Here is a 24,330-nt window from a genome sequence, read left to right on the forward strand (position 1 = left end):
CCAACCTCAAAACACACATGTTAATTCACAATGGTGAACGCCCGTACAAATGCCCGGTTTGTGGAAAATATTTTATTCAGTCATCTCACCTGCAATCACACTTGAGAATACACAATGGTGAATGCCCATACAAATGCACAGTTTGTGGAAAATCTTTTATTCAGTCATCTCACCTACAATCACACTTGAGAATACACAATGGTGCACGCCCATACAAATGCACAGTTTGTGGAAAATCGTTTAAACATTCATCCACCCTTAAAACACACCTGAGAATTCACAATGGTGAGCGCCCATACGATTGCACAAATTGTGGAAAATCTTTTAATCGATCATCCAACCTTAAAGCACACATGAGAGCTCATAATGGAGAACGTCCATACAAATGCACAATTTGTGAAAAATCATTCATTCACTTGTGCAACCTCAAAAGACATTTGAAAATTCATAATGGAGAATGCCCATAGAAATTTAAATTGTGTGAAAAGCTTTTATTCAGTCATCTAGCTTGAAAACACATAATTATTCACAATGGAGAGAATGAATATTGTAAACAAGGAGAATTCCCACTTAAATGCAAAATTTGTGGTAATCCTTCACTAAAATCACACGAGCTCAAATCAGACTTGAGAAATCACAGAGGAGGAGAATATCTACACCCATGCACAACGGGGAAAATCTTTCACTCAATCATCCCACCTTAAAACACACATGAGAAGTAATAATGATGAGCGCTCATACAATTTCACAATTTGTAAAAAATCCTTCATGTAATCAGCACGCTTTGAAACACGGGAATTCACAATGGCGAAGCCCGATACAAATGTACAGGCAACTGATAAGAATAATGCATTGGGTGATAATGCGAAGGTGAAACAACTTCGGGTTTCTCTGGATGGAACATTTTATCCATGAGATAGATTGGAAATTGATTGGGAAAAAAATGATTATGCTGAAGCATACAAGTCTTACCAAAAGGTGTGTGAAAGCAATGGTTATAAAGAACCCATTTTGGATATGGTTGCATTTAAAAGCCTAAATACAATCTACGCGATTGACCTGAGTGCTCAAAAGGAAACTATAAAGTGTATTAGAGTGGATGCTTCCCTTTACATTGAAAGAGGAGAGAGTGAAGAAGTTGATCCACATAGTTTGCTTTTGGAAGAAACAGAATTACAGATTAATACAGATAATGGTATGATGATTAGTCTCACATAATTTTTTGAGAAATAAATGAGTGGTGAAGTGCCAACTGGGGTATATGTTTATCAAATCAATCTTAATAAACGATCATCTTGGATTAAAAATCAAAAGCCTTGTATGATTATCGTTAATACAATTCAGAGAAAAGGAGCAGTAATAATTGATGTTTTGCTCACAAGAGAACAGGTGAAAATGTTGAACGATACTGGCTCGCAAAAATTAAAATGTCAAAACCAATGTTGAAGAAATATGCAATAAGAGAGACGAGTGGAGGATGTCTCCCATTTCCAATTCCTTTATTTGCTGGTTTAAGTGTGGCTGGAGCATTGACGGGTGGTTTTTCAGCAACGCTGAAAACTGCCAACGAAAGGAAGGCTCAAATACAGGCTCAAAAGGAGTTGGAAATACATAACAAAGAGTTGGAGAAACAAATTGGTGGAAGTGGTACAATTGTAGATTTTTCTGAAAAACTTGAAAGCCTCTCTGATAAAGCGAGATTGTTAGTTGGAGATATGCTTTCTTCTATCGCACATACCAGTGTAAAATTAACTAAAAGGGGTAATGGATAATATATTTCTCATAAATAAATGAGCATTGATGAGTGGTTCAAAAAATTTGGAAAGAATACAACATCAAATACAGAACTTGCCAAATATTATAAGGAATTAAAAATTGATAATGTGGTTATTTGTATGAGAGATGAATTAACAAACTTGTCTGAATATACAAAGAATATTATTATGAATTTAGAAGATCATCATGGAAACGGTTCTCATTGGGTTTGTCTTTATAATAATCAGGTTAAATATTATTTTGATACTTATGGACTTCCACCACCTGTTGAAGTCATGAAATTCTTTCATATTGGTGTTTATCATACATTTCCTTTCCAAGCATTAAATTCCAAGTGTTGTAATCAATTATGTCTCAGTGTGTTACTTCAACTCAACAAAAAGAAAAAAATTTTATGATGTTATTTTTAATCTAATATAAATGACTGATGTTGGAAAAGATGTTTCTACTTTTGGTGTATCCCAAGAACTGGATGATGATTTATCAAATTATTACACAAAGGCACTGGCTGAACGACAGAAATATCGGATAACAAAAAATATTAATATGAAAAATGCTTATAAATTAATAAACTATCCAAGCCCGACTGAGGCGAATGACTTGGTGAGATTAAGTGATTTCTCAAAATACATATCCCAGAGTACAATGGCTGCATATTCCAAAGATACATAAATGTTGAGTTTATCTCCAGATCATACAGAATTCACAGTTCCCATTGAAATAAAATTTTATAAAGAAGGGCGTATCGTTTGTATGAGAATAGCACATTGGAGATATGATATGAATGGTTTAGGGTATAATTAGTCATTTAAAATAAACCCAGAAGACATGAAAGAATTAAATCAGTCTCATAAGGAAGAATGTTATCCACTTGGTGCCGATATTGAGCTTTGTGAAGCACGATTAGCAAACACCAAATAAATTAATTTAATGAGGCTAAAATCAATAACAGCTTTGTCGTAGTTTACATCATGAAAACACAAAGAACAGGATTTTATATCATAATTAAGGGAATACAAACTGATTTAACAATGGGAAAATTGGGAGGTATTACCTGTTATATTAATCTGTCATATATTTCTGATACATAAATTCTTGACCTTTGGTCAACTTCTTGACCAGAGTCGCAGGGCCAGGCTGAATGGCAGAGCTGAGCTGTTCAGGGAGCTGAGGCGTAAAACTGTACGTGCACTGAGGGTGGACAAGGAAGCCTATGTGCGAGGAATCTGTGAGGGGGTAGAGCATTACCTGTGGACAGGTGATTCTCGTCCCGCTTACAGGGGAATTCGCGCATTACATTCATCCAAGCCCATCCCTCGGAGCACTGCAGTTCGAGCAGAGAGTGGTAGGCTCTTGACAGAGGAGTCTGAAGTGAAGGCCCGCTGGGCCGGTTACTTTGAGCGGTTGTACCAGGCTGATCCCCCAACTGTCGAGTTGGACGTCAAGGGTGTTACAATCCCTGTTGCTGTGGTCAATCAATCTGTGGTCCACCGACGCTTGTGGAAACACGGGCTGTGGTGAACCAGTTGAAACGGGGCAAAGCTCCAGGGATTTGTGGCATCCATGCCGAACTTCTTAAGGCTGGTGGAAATGCTGCACTCGTGTCGTTGCATGCAGTTTTGTGCTCTGCCTGGAACACAGGCATCATCCCAACTGACTGGAAGAGGGGCCTTGTTGTCCCTCTCTGGAAAGGGAAGGGTGATCGCCAAGACTGCAACAACTACCGAGGGGTGACGCTGCTCTCAGTGCCGGGCAAGGTCTTTGCTCGGATAATTCTCGATAGGGTTCGCCACCATCTGCTTGAGCACCAGCGTCCAGAGCAGTCGGGCTTTACACCAAAGAGGTCAACGATTGACCGTATCCTTGCACTTCGTGTCCTCACCGAACGCAGACGCGTGTTTCGGCAGGGGCTGCTTGCAGCCTATGTTGATCTCTGTAAAGCGTTCGATTCAGTGAATCGGGATGTCCTCTGGAGGATTCTTGGTCTCCGTGGGGTGCCACCAAAACTGATCGATCTGATGTCTGAACTCTACTCTGGTACTGAGAGTGCTGTGAAGTGTGGTGGTACCATCTCTGACTTATTTCCAGTTGTTACTGGAGTTCGTCAGGGATGTGTACTGGCCCCCACACTTTTCAGCACTTGTATGGACTGGATTCTAGGGAGGATGTCGGAGAGATCAAGTTGCGGTGCATCATTTGGGAATGTCAAGATCTCGGATCTTGACTTTGCAGATGATGCAGTCATCTTTGCGGAGACTTTAGACATCCTCTTGGGGGCCCTCGAGGTGCTGAATGAGGAGTCGGAGCCGTTGGGATTACGGGTTTCTTGGGTCAAAACTAAGATCCAGGCTTTCGGTGACATCTTGGATGCTGCTGTCCTGTCTGTGTCTGTTTGTGGTGAGGATGTTGAGGTCGTGGAGATATTCACTTACCTTGGCAGTGATATTCATGTCTCTGCTGGCTGCGAGTCAGAGGTCAATAGACGTCTGGGTCGGGCCTGGGGAGTCATGGATTCACTGGATCATGGAGTGTGGCGCTGCCGGTACCTGTGCGGGAGGACGAAAGTCAGAGTCTTCAGGTCCTTGGTACTTCCAGTCTTGCTCTATGGGTGCGAGACTTGGACTCTGACCAAGGATCTGAGACGGAGACTTAATTCCTTTGGTACCAGGTCTCTTCGGAGAATCCTTGGCTATCGCTGGTCGGATTTTGTGTCCAACGAGCGGTTGCTGAGAGAGACTCGGATGAGATTTGTTACCTGCATAGTCCGTGAGCGTCAGCTGCGCCTGTATGGACATGTGGCTCGTTTTCCTGACGCTGATCCTGCTCACCAGATTCTCTCAGCGAGGGAGTCTCATGAGTGGAGGAGGCCAGTGGGCCGACCACGTGCCTCGTGGTTGCAGCAGGTTGACCATCATCTCAAGGAGATGGGGATGGGCCTGGCATCTGCCTGGGGGATGGCCAGACGGAGGCCCCTGGAGTACCGGCGGAAAGTGGACGCAGCGACGTGCTGTTCTGGCACATGCTCCCATACCTGACCTGATAAATGACAGCAAGAAGGCTTCAAGAAAATTATCATTTCTGTGTCCAAGCATACCTACAAGAAAAGAGTATTCGGTATTTTAATAAATATATTCTCCAAGAAAATAATGGGGTGTTTTCAAAAAAGATTGGCTTTATACTGATGTTGCTAAACCGACAACTTTGGATTTAACTGAAATGTTAAATAATGAAAAGGGTTTAAAGTTGAGAAAATACAAGGCTCTTTTTGAAATTCAGAAGAAATTTTATTGGTTTCCTGTTGTAAAAAAAATTATTTTGGGCACAAGAACATCAAGAAATCCAGATGAAAATATGTATGATATTCTATGGGCAGATGGTTCAAGGGTTGAAAGGGATGTTGAGATAGATGAAAAGGAACACGTGAAAATATTAAATGTTGAGGAAATTTGGGAAAGGATAGAGAAATTAAACCAATAATTTTCAAAGATTGATATAAAGATTAAAACGAAATACAAACAGAAAATAAATCAATTTCAACGCCCTGAGGAGGAAAACAAAGAATTGACAAGTCTAGCAAAAAAAATGTGGGTCAAGAGTATTAACAGCAATTTCAGGGAGAACATTTAAACGAGAAAGTGGAGATAAAGAAGAGAAAGAAGGAAAATATTATATTATTGACGATGTTGGTATAATTGACTTTGGTTAAAGTTTTACATTTTTTCTTCCATTTTTTCTGGAGGAGAGTGAAGACATTTCCAAGGATTCTTTATATTTAAAAAATTAAGATTCAAATGTACATGTTGGAAATGAAAAAGGTTTTCGAACTCTGTTGGAATTTTTCTCATAAATAAATGAGTTATTGTCTCAAATGTAAAAAGAAAACTAAGAGTAAAAATATCTCGTATGTTAAAAATAAAAATAATAGGGTTATACAAAAACGGATATGTTCGATGTGTCACTCTAAAAAGAGTAAATTCATCTCCAAACAAAAATGTGGGGGAGATATGCAAAAGATTTTATCAGGAAGTAAATTTACAACAACTGGAATACCAGGGGAATTACATCTACCAGGGTATTCTTTCTGGGGTCCAGAAAAAACTTGGATAAAAGATTATATGATGCTAACAATCCTAAATATTGGTCTAAACCTAAAAACAGAGTTGATGAAGTGTGTATGAAGCACAATATTGATTATGGAAATAGCACGATATTGGAAGAATAACACAAAGCGGATTGAGAAATGTTGTATAATTTGTCTTTGATGCAAAATCCAACCTTGAGAGAAAAGGTTGATAAGTTCTTCGTGAAGAAGATGATCAGTGCTAAATTGAGACTTAGGCTTGGAAATTCAAAAAACTTATGGGCTCTAATGATGTCATAAAGATTGAAGAGCAATTCATTGATGAATTACATAAACCAATAATCACAAAGTTTAATAGAAGGAAGATTTATTCCAAAGAAGTTGATTATATCTGGTCCGCTGACTTGATTGAACTCAATAATGATAAGGGTACAAGTATGCTTTAACCGTTATTGATTTGAGGAGTAATTATGCGTGGGTTGTTCCTTTGAAAAACAAAAGAGGTAATACTCTTATGTTAGCCTTCCAACAGATATTTACTAAAAGCAAGAGAAAACCTAAGAAAATTGTGGATGGATGAGGGCACGGAGTACTACAACAAACCATTTTTGAATTTTCTTAAAGATAATGGTATTACATTATACAGCACCTTCAATGAAGGAAAATCGGTTGTTATTGAGTGTTTTATTCGCACTTTAAAAGAGACTATATATATATATATATATAAAAAAAATTCACTCAACTCGCTTCTCAACAATGGTTATTTTTAATTCAGGACATTGTAGATGAGTACAATGAAACGATTCATACCTCAACAAAATCCAAGCCATCAGAAACATTTACAAAATTAGAATATGACAAAGAGATTAATCTGAGAAAGCCTTAGTTCAACGTTGGTGATAGAGTAAGAATATACAGGTGGAAATCTCATTTTGAGAAAGGTTACACTAAACGATGGACGAATGAACTTTTAAAAATCGTTGATGTAATAAATACAGTTCCTTGGACTTACAAATTTTATGATTTAAAATGAGAAGAGATTTTAGGTTCATTTTATTCACAGGAATTACAAAAGACAAAGATAATAAATTTAAAATAAAAAATAATTTCAAAAATGGACTCCATCCCTTTTTTGACCCCGCTCACACAAACCATGCCCACACAAACCACACCCACACAAGCCACACTCACACACCACATCCACATCCATCATATCCATATCCATATCCATACACCACATCCATCATACAATGATTAGTTTATAAGTTCCCCACACACAACGCGTTTATTTAATTTAAAAACTCACTCCCTCCCCCCTTCTTTGTCTTCACCCACACAAGCCACACCCACCGTTGACCCACCACCCATTCATCCCACCCCCACCCTCCCCCACCCACACAAGCCACACCCATGCAAGCTACACCCATGCATGCCACACCCGCCCTTGACCCACCACCCATTCATCCCACGCCCACCCTTCCCCATCCGCACAAGCTACACCCATATACCCCATCATCTCCTCCCCTTGTGCACCCCCACCCTTGACCCATTGCCCTCCTCATCACATCTCCATACACACAGGGAGGGGAGCAATGGGTTGTTAGGGGGAGCGCATCTTCTCTCTCCCCCCTCCCCCTTCTCTTTTTACACCTCCTTTATCATTTTTTTGTAATCAAGAATTAAATAATTGTAAGCAAAGCAGATATAATTAAACAACATTGAAAACATTAAACATTTTTCTTTGGGTGGGAATAAATATTCAATTGTAAAACAAAATCTTCTTTCCCAGCAGTCTGCTTCGGATGGCTTGCCATTTTGAAACTCAGACATCATATTCTGTTTAAAACAGAGGGAAGAACCATTAGGATATACTGTATAAAGATGATTATTTAATGATATTAATAGAATTATAATAAAACATTAACCTCCAGAAGATTGAGTTTTGTGTCAGGTTCATCTAGACGGAGGTTTAAACTGCAGCATGTTGGGAATGAGTCAGCACTCCATGGAATTTCAAAATCGTCCCATTCAAGGTTGTGAAATTCATTAGTTTCATAACCAATCATCATGTTGTTTGCTTCATTTTTAATGCTGGAAATAAAAAACAAGCAGGGAAAAATTATCACCAAGTTGTCTTTCATGCTTAAAAAAGGTTGTGTATAAGTTTCTCATTTATCTTACCTTTCATTTGACATCTCATCCAAAGTTAAAGGGTGTGAAAAATCTTCGAAACACTTCATCATTAACTTCTGCCATCGAAGATAGACGGAGGTTACTGTTTTCACCCCTGTCTGTTTGTTTGTTTGTTTGTTTGTTTGTTTGTGAACAGTATTACGGAAAAACTCCTAGATGGATTTCGACGAAACTTGGTGAGGGGATTAGGTATGATCCAAGGATCATGCCATTACATTTTGGACTTGGTCCAAAGTCCAATATGGCTGCAATGGTGGCCATTTTGAAAAAATATTTGAATTTTTGATTTTGCATTTCTACATGTTTTAAGTGATTTCCAACCAAAAAAAAAAATTTGTTAGAGAAAAAAAACAAAATTTTGCAACTTTTTTTCAAAAAAATTTCGATTTTATTTGAAAAATATGTGAAATTTTTTTTTGCATTTCTACATGTTTTCAGTGATTTCCACCCCCCCCCCCAAAAAAAAAATTGTTAGAGAAAAAAACAACAAATTTTGCAATTTTTTTTTACAAAAAAATTTCTATTTTTTTTGGCATTTCTACATGCGCGTCGATCTAGTTTAGTTTATTCAATCGTGGTTCAGTAGAGTCTGATCCGTTTTGACCTACAATGAATAGGATATCAGGTTCACTTAAGTGACCCAGCAGTATTGGCGGCGGAGGTTTTGCACTCAACCGAGTGCTCCCCCTCTAGTTTCATCATGTAATTTCCATAGAACTGATTGAAGTTCAGTAAGGATTTCATTCATATTCTGCCATTCTTCATGATATTCATTGGCTTCATTTTCAACATCAGTTGTCAACTTTGTTATTGGGGACAGCCTGTCAGAAAAAAGCAATAATTATTCATCTTATAGTGATTTGGTTCTGCATAAAACAACAAATAATGAATTGGTTTAAACACAACTCACCTTTTCTCTTGTGAAGATTTATCTACAAGGTGGGCATACTCCTCAACTGACATCCTCTGAATGAAACAAGCCAAACTTTGGGTTCGGCAATAAATAAGACAAGTTAATGACAACACGGAAATGAGAAAACAATGGGTTTTTTCAGGTGTGTCTCTCAAAGGAAGGGATGAACATTTTCCATCTCCTGACCAGCATTTTTGTCTCAGGCAAGGGAAGACCTGTAAAACTCGTTCCTTGGGCAGGCTGGCTGATTTTAACACAAAAAAGATAACAATTGCTTCAAATGATTCAAATGATTTGGGATTTGAGCAAGTGCTTCAAACTTTTATAAATTAATGGATAATGCTGTATTTGGAAAGATTATGGAAAATGTTCAGAGTAAACAAAACATAAGACTTGCTACATCTTGGAAACAAGCATCCAAATTAATTAATAAACCAAGTTTTTAAAGGGTTTCGAAAAATGAAAACAGTAAGAAGTTATAAACATTATTTATATACAGAGGAGGTAAATAAGAAAGCATTGGGGGCTTTTGATGAGAAGGTTTATTTTAGAAAATGGTATTGATAGCCTCTCTTACGGATATTACATATATATATATATATATATATATATATATATATATATATATATATATATATATATACGTGTGTGTGTAAGAATAAAATAGGCATTGGGGGTTGGGGGGGGGGGGGTTAACGGGCTACCACCTCCTTTTTTAAAAATGATGAATAAATTAATTTATTCCTGAAAATAAAACATATTTATAGGATCTCTATTTGAGAGCTCAATTTGATTAAAGAAATTATCATGTGAAAGGAAGGTGAAGCCCCAGCCCCCGGCAGGGGAGTTGTGTCAAAAGGGAGGTGTTTGACACAGTAATGTGTTCCAGTTTGAAAGGGAGAAATATGAGTGGGCGTAAGCGAGCGAATATTGCTACTTTGAGAAATGGGACACATTACTGCGTCAAGCCCTCCCTTTTGACACAACTAATGTCTTAACACATATGATCAGGGTACCACGCCTTTGACACCGGGTTACCGATTGTTTTTCTTCTGTTTATTATTATGAGTACACCCGCTGACTACAGGAGCAACAGGGGGGTCATCTTATTATCCTTGTTATTATTGCCAATGATTATTACTTTGACTATTGTTTATAGTTCATTGAAAGGATCAGACCGTGCATGAAATTATAATATGTTACATCAGGTCATTGAAAGAATCAGACCATCCCCGACACTATAACATGTTCGATCATATCATTGAAAGGATCAGACCATGCATGACATTATTTTATGTCAGATCAGGTCAATATAATATGCTACTCAATAATTCTCCACTTAATCATTCTCCTGTTAGATCAATGTAATATGTTGCTCAATCATTCTTCTGATGACGGAGATGTTAGATCACATCAAGAAAAGCATGTTACTCAATCATTCTCTTGTGAGATAAATATCATATGTTACTCAATTATTCTCCTGATGACAGAGATTTGGAAACCGTGCCTCACCATTGTAAATTCCCAGAAATACAACATCGCATGTCACAAAAAACCCTTGGGGAGGGGGGATAATGATTTGTATTTGCAATAATATTATGCTATTATAATTATTAGTGTTGTTACTTTTGTTATTAGAAGTAGCCTTGGAAGAATGCCACCATTAGCTATCTTAACACAGACATACATCGTAACACGGACTTCCCCCAAGGTGGAACACCCCCTTATGGAGGGGGGCAAGTTAAAGCACCACAAACTCCACTGTTCAGCCTCCATCATTCATGCTTGAAGACTCATGTGAGCAGCTTTGTTAGCTAAAGATCATTGCCGCTTACCTAGAGACCTAGAAATTTGAGACAAATCTGATCCATTCATCTGAGGAACACATGAAAAGTATAGAATGCCTTAATCACGTCGAGTGTCCTCAAAACTTTCAGTTTAATAACGACTTCAAAATTGTAATTGCACATTGGATAGAATTGACTGAAACATTTGTGGTTATAATAATATTTTTATCCAGATGGTGTGGCCCCATGAAAGCTATTATAAACCTCAACATGTAGTTCGTGTAAGGCACAAACAGAATTTGGGATGGGGGGGGGGGAACTTAAATCGCTACAACCTCTATCGTGTGACCCTAAGTCCCCCTGTCAAGTTTGGTTACGATTGGACAAGTAACGACCGAATGTATCGCGGTCAAAAAAACAGACACAGGCAGAGACGAAATTGCATATTTTAGTAAGATTATCTTTCCGCCGTGATTTTTCGGGTTTATTCCCTTTATAATTCATTTTCTCTGCAGCCGCTGGTCCGATTTACACGGAATTTTCACGATAGGTGTGACTACTCAGGTATTGGCAGGATTTTCACTCCGGCCACCACAAAACACTTCATTCCGCAGAACACACTTTAGTGTGTGTCAGGGTGGTGCTGAGGTGTTGTCCACCAAATGGCAGTCGCTTCTGGTTAACCTGTGGCGGGCCCTTCGGGTGGGTGCCAGGACTCTCCTCTTCCTAAGAGATGGGGATGAGCTCCGGCATCTGACTGGGGGATGGTCAGACGGAGGCCCCTGGAGTACCGGCGGAAAGTGGATGCAGCGATGCGCTGTGGCACATGCTCTCAATGTATGTATGTACATACTCATGTCTAATTTTTAATGATAATTATGACGTCGTAGGTCATATGGTGTGGCAGCCATATTGGAAAAAAGGAAAAACTATGAACCTCTGTATCTCCGAAACCTCTCCATGGAATAAATTGAAACTCGCACATGTCAAGTACTCCCCATGGGGGATAAATATTGTTAATCATGACATCATCGGTGCCTTCATTTTGGCATCATAATTGCACACGTCAAATACTTTATCCAATCGGTATGAAAAATTTTGAGTGTTGTCTGACAACAAAATGTTCGAGAGAACTAAAGAAAAAAACTTATGATGTCCGGTTACGTGGTTCGGCAGCCATGTTAAAAAAAATAAATTAAAAAAAGCTGAAAAATCTCCGAAACGGCTGAACAGATTGAGGCAAAATTTTACAGGTATGAGATTGCCTATCCATGAGGAACAAAAAGTTCCCTTCCTTTGACAATGTAGGTCACATGGTTTGGCAACCATATTGGATTTACCCAGAAACTTAAAAATAACATCTTCTTCTCCAGAACGGCTTGACAGATTGAGGGGAAACTTCACACACCTTCCCCAAGCTTTGGTGATACCCAGGGTGATCATTTCAGTTGTGACTGTAATACTCATGCTTAACGACCCTAATTTCCTGAGAGAAGCATGTTATTGGGAATAGGGAGCAAATATATCAACTTTTATGCAAGAACATTTTTAGGGGTGGTGTTCACAACATGCAGCATTTTACTTGTTTAAAATGTGTGTCTTTGGTTGTGTAGCCCATGAGATACTCAGGAATTTTGGTTCTGACTGGCCACAATCAAAAACATTTGATGACCCTGTCAATAGGATCTTAGGGTTCGAAAGGATCTTAGGGGTCTTAAGTGTCTTAGGGTGATAAAGGGTCTAAAATAGAGGTATTAAGGGTCTTTGGGTTATAAAGGGTCAAAAGAGGTTTTGGGGTTGTAAAGGATTTTGGGTTATTAAAGGTTATTCTGGTTATAAAGGGTCAAGGAGGTCATAGGCTCTGAAATGATTTAAGGGTTTTTCATGTAAAAAGGGTCAAACTCTGGACTCCAGAGGGTTTCAGTGGTCTTCTGGTTCTTCAGGGCATGATGGGCTCAAAAGGTATACATATATGGGTCGAATGTAATTAATGCACATATATGGGTCGAATGTACTCAAGTTCTGTGTGTACAAACAGAAATACGGACCCAAATGCAATGCCCTCTCTTCTGGTGAGGGTCTGCAATATGATTCATATACTTCAGCAGATTATTTCATCCACATATATAAAAGCTGTTAATTTACAGTAATAAACACATATGATTTATCACTGATGAATTAGATGCATTTATCCCATAGTATGAATATCATTGGAAAAACCCAAACTTTTGCACTGCACTGCATATTTACATCAATAATAATATTTTACTTTTCTGCAGTGGAACACATACATTCATGTTTTCCTTCGGTACATTTGTCAGAATAATGTTACGAGTATTGAACAAAATCAGATTTTTTTTTTTGAGGTCAAGTGATGTTTTATTTACAGGTGAATCCACTGAATCCACAATGGAGACTGCACCTACTTTTATGAATGGTGCAGACACATGCCTGCAGGACTCGCCAATTGAAACAAACAAGAGGACTTTTTACGAACAAGACAAACTGAATGAGGAAATGCTTACAGAGAATAATTTTCACAAGACTCACGTAGGAAAGAAAGTTGAACATCCATACAAATGCAAAACTTGTGGAAAATCATTCATTTGGCCATACATCCTTGAAATACACCGGAGAATTCACAATGGTGAGCGCCCGTACAAATGCACAACTTGTGGAAAATCATTGAATCGGTCTTCCACACTTAAAACACACATGTTAATTCACAATGGGGAACGCCTGTACAAATGCACAGTTTGTGGAAAATCTTTTATTCAGTCATCTCACCTACAATCACACTTGAGAATACACAATGGTGAATGCCCATACAAATGCACAGTATGTGGAAAATCTTTTATTCAGTCATCTCACCTACAATCACACTTGAGAATACACAATGGTGAACGCCCATACAAATGTACGGTTTGTGCAAAATCGTTTAAGCATTCATCTACCCTTAAAACACACTTGAGAATTCACAATGGTGAGCGCCCATACGATTGCACAAATTGTGGAAAATCTTTTAATCGATCATCCAACCTTAAAGCACACAAGAGAGCTCATAATGGAGAACGTTCATACAAATGCACAGCTTGTGAAAAATCATTCATTCACTCGTGCAACCTCAAAAGACATTTGAAAATTCATAATGGAGAATGCCCATAGAAACGTAAATTGTGCGAAAAGATTTTATTCAGTCATTTAGCTTGAAAACACATAATAATTCACAATGGGGAGAAAGAATATTCTAAACAAGGAGAATTCCCACATGAATGCAAAATTTGTGGTAATCCTTCACTAAATTACTCGAGCTCAAATCACACTTGAGAAATCACAGAGGAGGAGAATGTCTCCACCGATGCACAACGGGGGAAATCTTTCACTCAATCATCCCACCTTAAAACACACGTGAGAGTAATAATGATGAGCGCTCATACAATTGCACAGTTTGTGGAAAATCCTTCATGTAATCAGCACACATTGAAACTCAGGAATTCACAATGGCGAATCCCCATACAAATGTAGAGTTTGTGAAAAAATATTTTACTCCTTCAGGCAATCTTGAAACACGCGTGAGAAATCACACTGGCTTTTGTGTACACTGAGCAGAGAGCCAGTATGAAGGATGTGCAGCCCTTTCGGCATTTACTTTACAAGTTGAAGGGCCCATCTATGATTAGCAGAAAAAACCTTGAGTGCTGTCCTCACTCAGCTCGTATCACCATGTTCTTTGATCGTTGCATTATTTAATTGGTTTCAAATGAAATTATTTCGTGCACATATATATATATATATATATATATATATATATATATATATATATATATATATATATATATATATATATATATATCTTTAGCATACAATTGAATTCTTGCTTGTTTCCACAAAAAAGTCACGTAGTGCACTCATTTTAATTTGTAAAAAATGCAACTGCTGGAGTCTACATACACATACATACATACATACATACATACATACATACGTACTTCTACGTCCAGCCCCAATTAACGTTGGCAACTGGATAGATGGAACAAACAGCTTTTAACTTCCTCAGACTGCATTTGAATAATGGTGGATTTGTGTGCACGGGAATAGCAAGAAGCACACGAGAACCTCAGCTTCGATGTTAAGGGGGGTTATTTCCCATCCACAAATACCATGGGAAAATAGAACCCCATGGAAGGTAAGGTGGTGGGATGAAGGGGGTAGGGGGGTGTAAGAAGGGAGCACAGATCCAATAGATAAATAATTATATACAAGAGGAATCAAATCTAAAGGTACCTCACACCAGACTCAAGCACAGATGGGAAAGGGAACGAAAAAACAGGTGAGGCTATATCTTGCTGGAGTCACTGAAGCAGGTGTGGGGGCTGCAATAAGGATTTCAGCTTTCTTTTATTGTTTTTATCTCACTTGCTTATAATATTTTCCTTTTCTTATGAAGCTTTCTTTGTTGCTTGAATATAGTAAAATTTTTGTTACAGTTCTGATGTGGGGTTTTCCTTTTTATACGATTTAAAACAAAACAAGGAATTGTATTTGGAGAGACGGGCCGAGTAGAAACACTGCGCAGCATGGCTGTGGTGTGGAAAGCACTGTGGACCCAGGAAATGGGTGGTGGAGGGGAGGGGAGAAATAATCTCTCCTTTCCCCATCCCCCATGTATCTTCTCTCTCCTCTCTCTCTCTCTCTCTCTCTCTCTCTCTCTGTCTCTCTCTCTCTCACTCTCTCTCTCTCTCTCTCTCTCTCTCTCTCTCTCTCTCTCTCTCTCTCTCCTCTGGAGCGTTGAGATAAAGAAAGATATGGTGATTGCTGATGCAGATGTCCTGTGAAAGTTCTACGAACAAGGACCCTGTTGATCCACACTCTTATCGGCTAAACCATGAAGCATGTTCTGTGCAAGAGCAGGTCAGGCCACTCACCGCAAAAAGGGTCTTGCTCAAAGAGTAATGTGCCCAAAAAAAAGTATATAAGCAGGAGTGACTGAAGATAGGCAGAGCAGATTGTTACATTCGCTCTGGCAATCTGTTCGACCTGTGCACAGGGGTTTGGTTAAGTGCTTAGTTGGCTGGTTGGCAAATTTATTGCTTGTCTAATTAATTGTTAGTTTAATTGTTAGTTTAATTGTAAGCTCTTTGAATTCATTTGTTCAAGTGATTCTTTTGTTTGGTATGGTTTATTCTTTTGTTTGGTTTGGTTTATTCTTTTGTTTGGTATGGTTTAGGTGATTCTTATGTTGGGTTTATTGATTGATGAATAAAAAAATTATAGATCTGTTCTTGACATCTTGTGTGCGTGTGCGTGTGCGTGTGTGTGTGTGTGTGTGTGTGTGTGTGTGTGTGTGTGTGTGTGTGTGTGTGTGTGTGTGTGTGTGTGTGTGAAGTTACATTATCTTTGCTGTGATTAGGCCATTAAATTTGCTGATGATTGTGTCTCTCCAAATCGAAGCATTGTAATTCAAGTTTCAAGGTTTGAGCCCTGACACAGGTACGTCGAACCAGGAACGACAACCAGGCAAGCAAGCGACCGAGCAGGCCTGAGACAGGTGAGCAGGCAAAAAACAGGTGAGCAGGCGACGAAACAGGCGAGCAGGCGATGAAACAGGCAAGCAGGTGACAAACAAGACAAGGCATGAATATAAGCAGGCATACCATTCCTTTCAGGAGTGCCAAAACTTCACACTCACCTCTGAGGCCGAACCAACCCTCCTTCTGAGGTGAATTTTCCCTTCTCTCACAAGAGCGCACTGAACCAGAGAGCCCCAAAGCTCCTCCCTCTGCTCTGGACAATGCTGCCCATCTCAAAGCTACTCCCCTCTCTTTCACAATGCCACACCAGATGCCCCACCCAATGCCATCACAGAAAGCTTCCTGTACAATTTCTCGGGCTTTAAACCAGGGCTATTTATTGACATTGTATCACCCTTCGTATGATGCACATTTAAACAGGACAACTGTGAAGCTAACATATCCCTACTTAATACATCAAAACACCTAACTACTGGAACATGCACCTTGTAAACCTATACATTTCTTGCTGATCTAAGGTGATTCCTAACCCCCCCACCCCCTTACAAACATAACAATACAGACATACACTCATGCATACAGACACACATGTATACATGTAAGTAGTTAGAAAATGAGAGTTGAGGGATAAAATCCCCTAAAATTTTATATGTAAGTGAATGGGTCCCACCACTGACCATTTCCATAAATCCATCTCCAAAATCCAACTTCTCCCCCTAATGAGCTGGACAGTAATAATGCTCAAAACCCACATTTTTCTTCATCTTATCATCTTAGCACCCACACATTAATTAATTATCAAGACCAATGGTCGCTGATCCTTGAACTCAAAAAGAGAGCCCGTGAATATGTTTGTTTTGTCGTTTATCAAAGTATTTGATTTTCTTATGGCTTCCATTACCATCGAGAAAGTTAATAAATAGTATGTTGGGAGTTGTTTCTTGGCTTTAATATCTTTGCTGAGCAGAGATGAAATGATGAAACTCTCTGACCATTGTGGTCTGAGCTCCTGCTGAGCCACAAATAATTTTGAGATTGCAGTAAATTATATTTTCGTTGATGATTTGGCAACCATCAAAGTTTTGTGTACATTCAAGGATGTTTATGTAATTTACATCCTTTAATTAAGTTGTAATTAACTTCATTCACTTCTTTGTTTTATCTACTTGTGTTTTGGTTATTTCTTCAAAAAGGCTTATTTTATATTTTTCACATTTGTGATGTTTTCCATTTAAATATGGAGTCTTTGAGTTTTTCTCCATTCCTTGGTCTGGTTATTGCTTAATTCATTCATTTATAAACCAGTAAAAAGGTGTCAGTAGTCCGATTAAGTCCCCCCAATCCCCATAAAAACAATTCTTCGCAGTTATATCTATCCTCTGAAATTTCTTAATGCATATAATTAAGCTACCAAGCCTTTCAGGCCGGGTTACCTATTCTTTTTCTTTTGTTGATTATTACGAGTACACCCGCTCACTACAGGAGCAGCAGGGGGAGTCATGTTATTATCCTTGTTATTATTGCCAATGATTATTACTTTAACTATTGTTTATAGTTCATTGAAAGGATCAGACCATGCATGACATTATTTTATGTCAGATCAGGTCAATATAATATGCTACTCAATAATTCTCCACTTAATCAATCTCCTGTTAGATCAATGTAATATGTTGCTCAATTATTCTCCTGATGACAGAGATGTTAGATCATGTCAATATCACAACATGTTACTCAATCATTCTCCTGTTCGATAAATTTCATATGTTACTCAATCATTCTCCTGATGACAGAGATGTTAGATCATGTCAATATCACAATGTGTTCCTCAATCATTCTCCTGTTAGATAAATTTCATATGTTACTCAATCATTCTCCTGATGACAGAGATGTTAGATCACATCAATATAACAACATGTTACTCAATCATTCTCTTGTTAGATAAATTTCATATGTTACTCAATTATTCTCCTGATGATGGAGATTTGGAAACCATGCCTCATCATTGTAAATTCCCAGAAATGCAACATCACTTGTCACAAAAACCCCTTTGGGAGGGGGGATAATGATTTGTAATAACAATAATATTATGCTTTTATAATCATTAGTGTTATTACTTTTGTTATAAGAAGTAGCCTTGGAAGAATGCCACCATTAGCTATCTTAACACAGATATACACTGTAACACAGACTTCCCCCAAGGCAGAACACCCCCTTGTTTGTGAAGGGGGGGGGCAAGTTTAATCACCACAAACTCCATTGTTCCACCTCCATCATTCATGATTGAAGACTCATATGAGCAGCTTTATTAGGTAAAGATCTGTGCCGCTTACCTCGAGACCGAGCAATTGGAGATGGCTCTGATACATTCATCGAAGAGACACGCGATAAGTATGGAATGCCTTAATCACATCGATTTTCCTCAAAACTTTCAGTTTAATAACGATTTTAAAAATGTAATTGTACATTGGACAGAATTGACTGAAATGTTTGTGGTGATAATAATTTTTTTTATCCAGAGGGTGTGCCCCCATGAAAGCTATGATAACCTATTATACACCTCAACACATAGTTCGTGCAAGGCGTAAACAGAGTTTGGGATGGGGGCAAGTTAAATCATGACAACCTCCATCATGTGACCCTAAGTCCCTCTGTCAAGTTTGGTTATGATTGGATAAGTAATGACTGCATGTATCGTGGTCAAAAAAGACAGACAGACAGGCAGAGACCAAATTGCATATTTTAGTTAGATTATCTTCCGCCGTGATTTTTTTTCGGGTTTATTTCTTTTTAAATTAATTTTCTCTGCAGCCACTTGTCCGATTGATACGGAATTTTCACTCCGGCCACCACAAAAACACTTCACTCCGCAAAACACACTTTAGTGTGTGTCAGGGTGGTGCTGAAGTGTCGTCCACCAAACAGCGATCTCTTCTGGTGAACCTGTGGCGGTCCCTTCGGGTGGTTGCCAGGACTGTCCTATTTCTAAGAGATGGGGATGGGCGAGGCATCTGCCTGGGGGATGGCCGGACGTAGGCCCCTGGAGTACCGGCGGAATGTGGATGTGGCGACGCGTTGTGGCACATGCTCTCAATGTATGTATGCCTGTACACTCATGTATAATATTTTACTGATAATTGACATCATAGGTCACATGGTGTGGCAGCCATATTGGTAAAAAGGAAAAACTATGGACCTCTGTATCTCCAAAACCTCTCCATGGAAGAAATTGAACTTGCACATGTCAAGTACTCCCCATGGGGAATAAATGTTGTTGATCATGACATCATCAGTGCCTTCATTATAGCATCATAATTGCATATGTCAAATACTTTGTCCAATCGGTATGAAATATTTTGAGTGTCTCACAACAAAATGTTCGAGAGAATTAAAAAAAATTGATGACGTCATCATTCAAGTGGTTTGGCAGCCATATTTTAAAAAGGAAGAAAAAACCCCCTGAAAAACCTTCTCCGAAACGGCTGAACAGATTGAGGCAAAACTTTATCGGTGTAACTGCCTATCCATGAGGAACAAAAAGTTCCCTTCCTTTTCTAATGTAAATCTCATGGTTTGGCAGCCATATTGGATTTACCCTGAAACCTATATAAAAATATTCTTCTCCAGAATGGCTTGACAGATCGAGGGGAAACTTCACACATGTTCCCCAAGCTTTGGTGATACCCAGGGTGGTCACAAATAATTGACAGGTCACATGGTTGGCAGCCATATTGGATTGAAGGAAAATATTTTAAAAGTTCTCTTTCTTGAACCACTTTATCGATTGATGTGAAACTTCAGAAATATCATCTCATACCATTGCTGCATTTTGTGGGGAAATTATGACATCATAAGTCATGTGGTTTGGCAGCCATCTTGGATAGAAAAGCACACCTTATCCGATTGACATGAAATTTCATAAACCTGATCCCCCCACCCAAGTGGAGGCAGAATGGAAATTTATGATATCATTGGTCACGTTCTTTGGCAGCCATATTGGATTGCACATAAGAAGCTTGAAAAATATTCTCCAGAATGGCTTCATATATGGATCCAAAACTCAATGCTCATAATCTACTGGACTTGTGAAATATATGGTGTGAATTTTAACTTCGTCGGTCACATGGTCTGGCAGCCATCATTTTTTGAAGAATAAAACTTTTAAAATCTTCTTCTCCAGAACAGCTTGACAGATCCAGGGGAAAGTTCATGCCTTGGGGATTTCAGGGTATTCACGAATATTTAATCAGTCACATGGTCTGGCAGCCACATTGGATTGAACTAAAATCTTTAAAAAAAAATTTCTCTTGGACTTCTTCATCAATCAATGTGAAACTTCATAAATATGATCTAGTAGTCATGCTGAATATAGGTTTACAATTTCAACCTGATTGGATGCAAACTCTCACAGCCATGATGATTTAATTTTTTGAATCTCGGTTATTTTTGAATTGTGTTTTTTTTCACTTTTCTGTGCCTGGATGGGTTTGAAGTTATTTGAGGAACAGCTAAAACCCAATTCCTATCCAGGTTCCTCCTGATGACTCCATCTTTGCTTTTTGCTGATTCGGGTGCTTTCTGATGACTCTAATGCAGTATTTAGGTTATATTATATATACAGGGTGCTTCAAAAAAAATTGGACTATTTGAACGTTTTATTGCAGAAAAATTACAAAAGGTAGCAAGTTCAGTGATAGATTATTGGAAAGCATACACCATGCCATTTTCAAATTACTCATTATACTGCTTGTAATTGACATTTTCAATGTGTGGTCTGCCTCTATTCAAGTAGGCTTTGATCCTGACTCCGAAATGCTCCACAACTCGTCTGCAAGTAGCTGAAGTGGTGGCCTGATGGAAGTCCTCCACCTCCTGCTTCAAGACAGCCAGGGTTCGAGGTTTGGTGGTGTAAACTTGACCTTTGGCAGCACCCCAAAATATAAAAAAATCCAATGTATTCAAATCTGGGCTGTGGGGTGCCCACTCGTGCTCTCTGCTCAGGCTGATGACATGATTTCCAAAGAGTTGGTGGAGCAAGTCGATGGTTTCACCTGCAGTGTGTGGTGGGGCAGCGTTCTGCATGAACCAGGCAAGTCTGAGTTGATTTGGGGGCAGTAGTTGAGCGAGATCAGTTTGGAATCGGCATAAGACCTCACGGTACCACTCGCCGTTGACTGTCACCGTCTTACCATTGGTATCCTTGAACCAATATGGTCCCAGCATATCCCATCTGACATTCAATGCACAGAAGCAATTGGACTTGGGGCCCTTGAGGAACATCTCAGACACCTCCTCAGGAGGATCATCACCCCAGAAGATGTTGTTGTGATTGTTGATAGCCCCATTCAAATGGAAGTGTGCTTCATCACTGAACCAATCACACATTATTACTCGGCTTGCCATGTCATTTAGAGTTAGTTTATGCCTTACAGATATGATGTGAGGGTAGAGCATGAGTTCAGAAGTGAGAATGCACCACACAGATGAGGCTGAGATCGGCAATTCTCAGGAACGCCGATGGTCGGATTTCTTAGGACTTTGCTTTGCTTTAGCGAAGCAAAAAGTAGTATTTGGCGCAGTTGAACGTGTACCATATGTACATTGTTGTACCAAATGGGGTTCTGGCTCTGAGACCCACCCCTACCCTTTTTGCTTTGCTTTAGAGAAGCAAAAGGATGGACTTCAGAAGGATGAACCACAGAGGATGGACTTCAGTAAATTACTTACATAATACCACAGAGATTTCCCATTTAGACATTGACATTTTCCTTAATATTGCCCATGAAACATGGTTACCATGGACGAGTACATCAAACTAGTGCTTGCAGAAATGCAGATACAGGAGCTTCCCCAATGTTCTGTCCAGAGCATTGTGGATGAGCTCATTCCGGAAGCAGTGAAAAAGCACCTGCTTAAACCACTGCTTTCAATGAAATACCGACCTTCTGCTACACCATGAAAGAGGAAGGAGAGAAAGCGGAAGGCCATTCTGGGAAAGTTTTATCCCATACCTCCCCAGAAAATCCAGACAGTAGATAGCTACCAAATAGACATTGTCAAGCTGTCCAAGCACGAGGAACAAAAAGGTGACCTCGCATTCAAAAAGACCCCCTGGACCATTGGACATTTTCTGCGAGGGTAGCAGATGGATGTTCCAAAGTTTCACCGACTCGAGGCTGACCCAAAATCCTTCCTGGAAGGTGCGCCCCCAGATTCACCAGAAACTGGTGGAAGAGATCCTCGCTTGAAGGGGGTTAAATTCCAACTTGCTTTGAAGGTTCTGTTCCAGAAGGGAAAGATTGACAAGGAGGGGAAGGAGTGGGTGTATTTGCCTGCAGTGTTCTGGCACAAGCAGGTGGACGTCTTACAGGCCCATGAGATTGACGGTGCACTTGGCATGGCTTTTCCATACATCCTGGAGACCCTTGAAAAGTGGACGAGTCTCGGCTCTGTCTGGGAGGTTGGCAGAGTGGAATTTCTGTGGCTGCACATCGCTCACTACCAGCCTCTGAGGGGCGGCCCTTACATCCAACTACCAGCAGCTCTCAGAAACAAAGAGGCAGTGATCAATGTGAAGAACAATGATGACCATTGCCTCAGGTGGGCCCTCCGGTCTGCCCTGTTCCCAGTGGCCCATGGGGGACATGCATACAGACCCACTAAGTACTCCACAGAGGATGGCCTCAACTTCACGGGGGGGTTGATGCTGCCATGGCGCTATCACAGGGATTCACAGATCAAGCAGTTAAAAAGGCAGAATAACCTTACTCTGAATATATTTGGCTGGGACAAGGGGGTAGTTGTCCACATGCTTAGCAAGCAACATGAAGACATCTCCAGCATCAACCTGCTGCTAATTGAGATCCGTCCACAACTTTTTGAGATATCCTGCACACAGACAGAGAGGGATAAAAACATAACCTCCTTCACCTTCAGTGGCGGAGGAAATAAAAACAACAACAACAACAACAACAACAACCTTTCAGTGGCTCTCAAAAGAACAATGGGGGTGCATCTTCGAGCTTGGCTTGTCGAATCTTCTTTTTCCCCCTTATTTTTTAGCGTTCAATATTTTTGTAAAGAACGCTTTTTAGTAAAATTTTAAGCTGCAAGTAATGCTCTGGTAATGCAGGCTCGGGGTGAGGGAAGGCATTCGGAATATGTAAGACAAAAAAACTAAAGAGAAGAAGAAGAATCCAACGGGGATCAAGCGTGGTTCCGTGTCCCTGGGATACGCACAGCGAAGGAAACATTTTCCAAAGCGAGTTGTGAGGAGGGTAAGTGTTTCACACATTTCTGTTTTTAAACACGTTCGTGAGTAGGACGAAAGCTCGTGGTACAGATTATAACATGTTTGTTAAATATATTTTCATTATCCACGATTTGGAACGAAGGTTCGTGGTTTGAGAAATGGGAGACGCTGAAGGACGGTGTTTTGTGATGACGTCATCAATTAAACCCCCTTCATGAAGAATCTGAAGCGCGATCTCTTCTCGGGGTTTGAAGGGGAGTAAATGTAAAACAGGTAATCTGAGGGAAACCAAGGGAGATGAGATGGGGTAAAGGAAGGGGGGAAATATGTCAACTGGAGGAAACAAAGGGGTGAAGAAGTAAGTTTACACCTTGGGAAGCTTTCGGGGTACTCAGCTCCAGGCCCAGGTGAGTTTACCTCTGAGAGGTTGAGGGAGTTGGCGGAGCAGATTAGTGAGGGATTAATGGGTAATGTTTGTTGCAATCAGAACTGATACCGGAAACCAGATAATGGAGAAATAATAATTAATAATAATAATAAATATTTAAGTGATGGTGAACTCTGAGAGGTTCTCAACAAAAGGTGAATGTTGGAAGGAAGTCAGTTTCGGACTTGTACCGATCCTTGGCACTTCAGACAGCTCCCCGCTACAGCAGGGCAAGATAAACCACTGAAACGGAAACCCACACAAAAGAGTGAAGTGCTCACTGTGACAGAACGTCTGCCATTTTAGTAATGCACAACCTCTCCATGGCGCTCCATCACCACGACGTCGTGACGGAGCATTGAATGGTCAAATC

The 24,330-nt window shown here is 39.6% G+C and overlaps 2 protein-coding genes across 4 annotated transcripts in view; both read left to right on the forward strand.

The window, feature by feature from the left end:
• The window catches only part of LOC147009474 (uncharacterized), a 109,883-nt gene extending 95,329 nt beyond the window's left edge, over positions 1-14,554 (forward strand). Inside the window, exon 8 of one of the 3 annotated variants that reach the window (XM_085861898.1) lies at positions 13,140-14,554. In XM_085861898.1, the coding sequence (XP_085718024.1) occupies positions 13,140-13,915 (776 nt within the window). In that variant the 3' untranslated portion in view covers positions 13,916-14,554. The remainder of the gene's footprint in view (positions 1-13,139) is intronic. The other 2 variants (XM_085861899.1, XM_085861900.1) reach the window with 2 other exon arrangements.
• Positions 14,555-23,497: 8,943 nt separating this feature from the next.
• LOC147009475 (uncharacterized) overlaps positions 23,498-24,330 on the forward strand; it is a 232,849-nt gene continuing 232,016 nt past the window's right edge. Inside the window, 1 exon segment of the mRNA XM_085861765.1 lies at positions 23,498-23,555. The gene's annotated coding sequence lies outside the window, so the exon portion shown is untranslated.

This window comes from Eptatretus burgeri, chromosome 17 (assembly GCF_056783735.1).
Source record: "Eptatretus burgeri isolate ZD-2024b chromosome 17, Ebu_testis_v1, whole genome shotgun sequence".
Classification (NCBI taxonomy): Eukaryota; Metazoa; Chordata; class Myxini; order Myxiniformes; family Myxinidae; genus Eptatretus; species Eptatretus burgeri.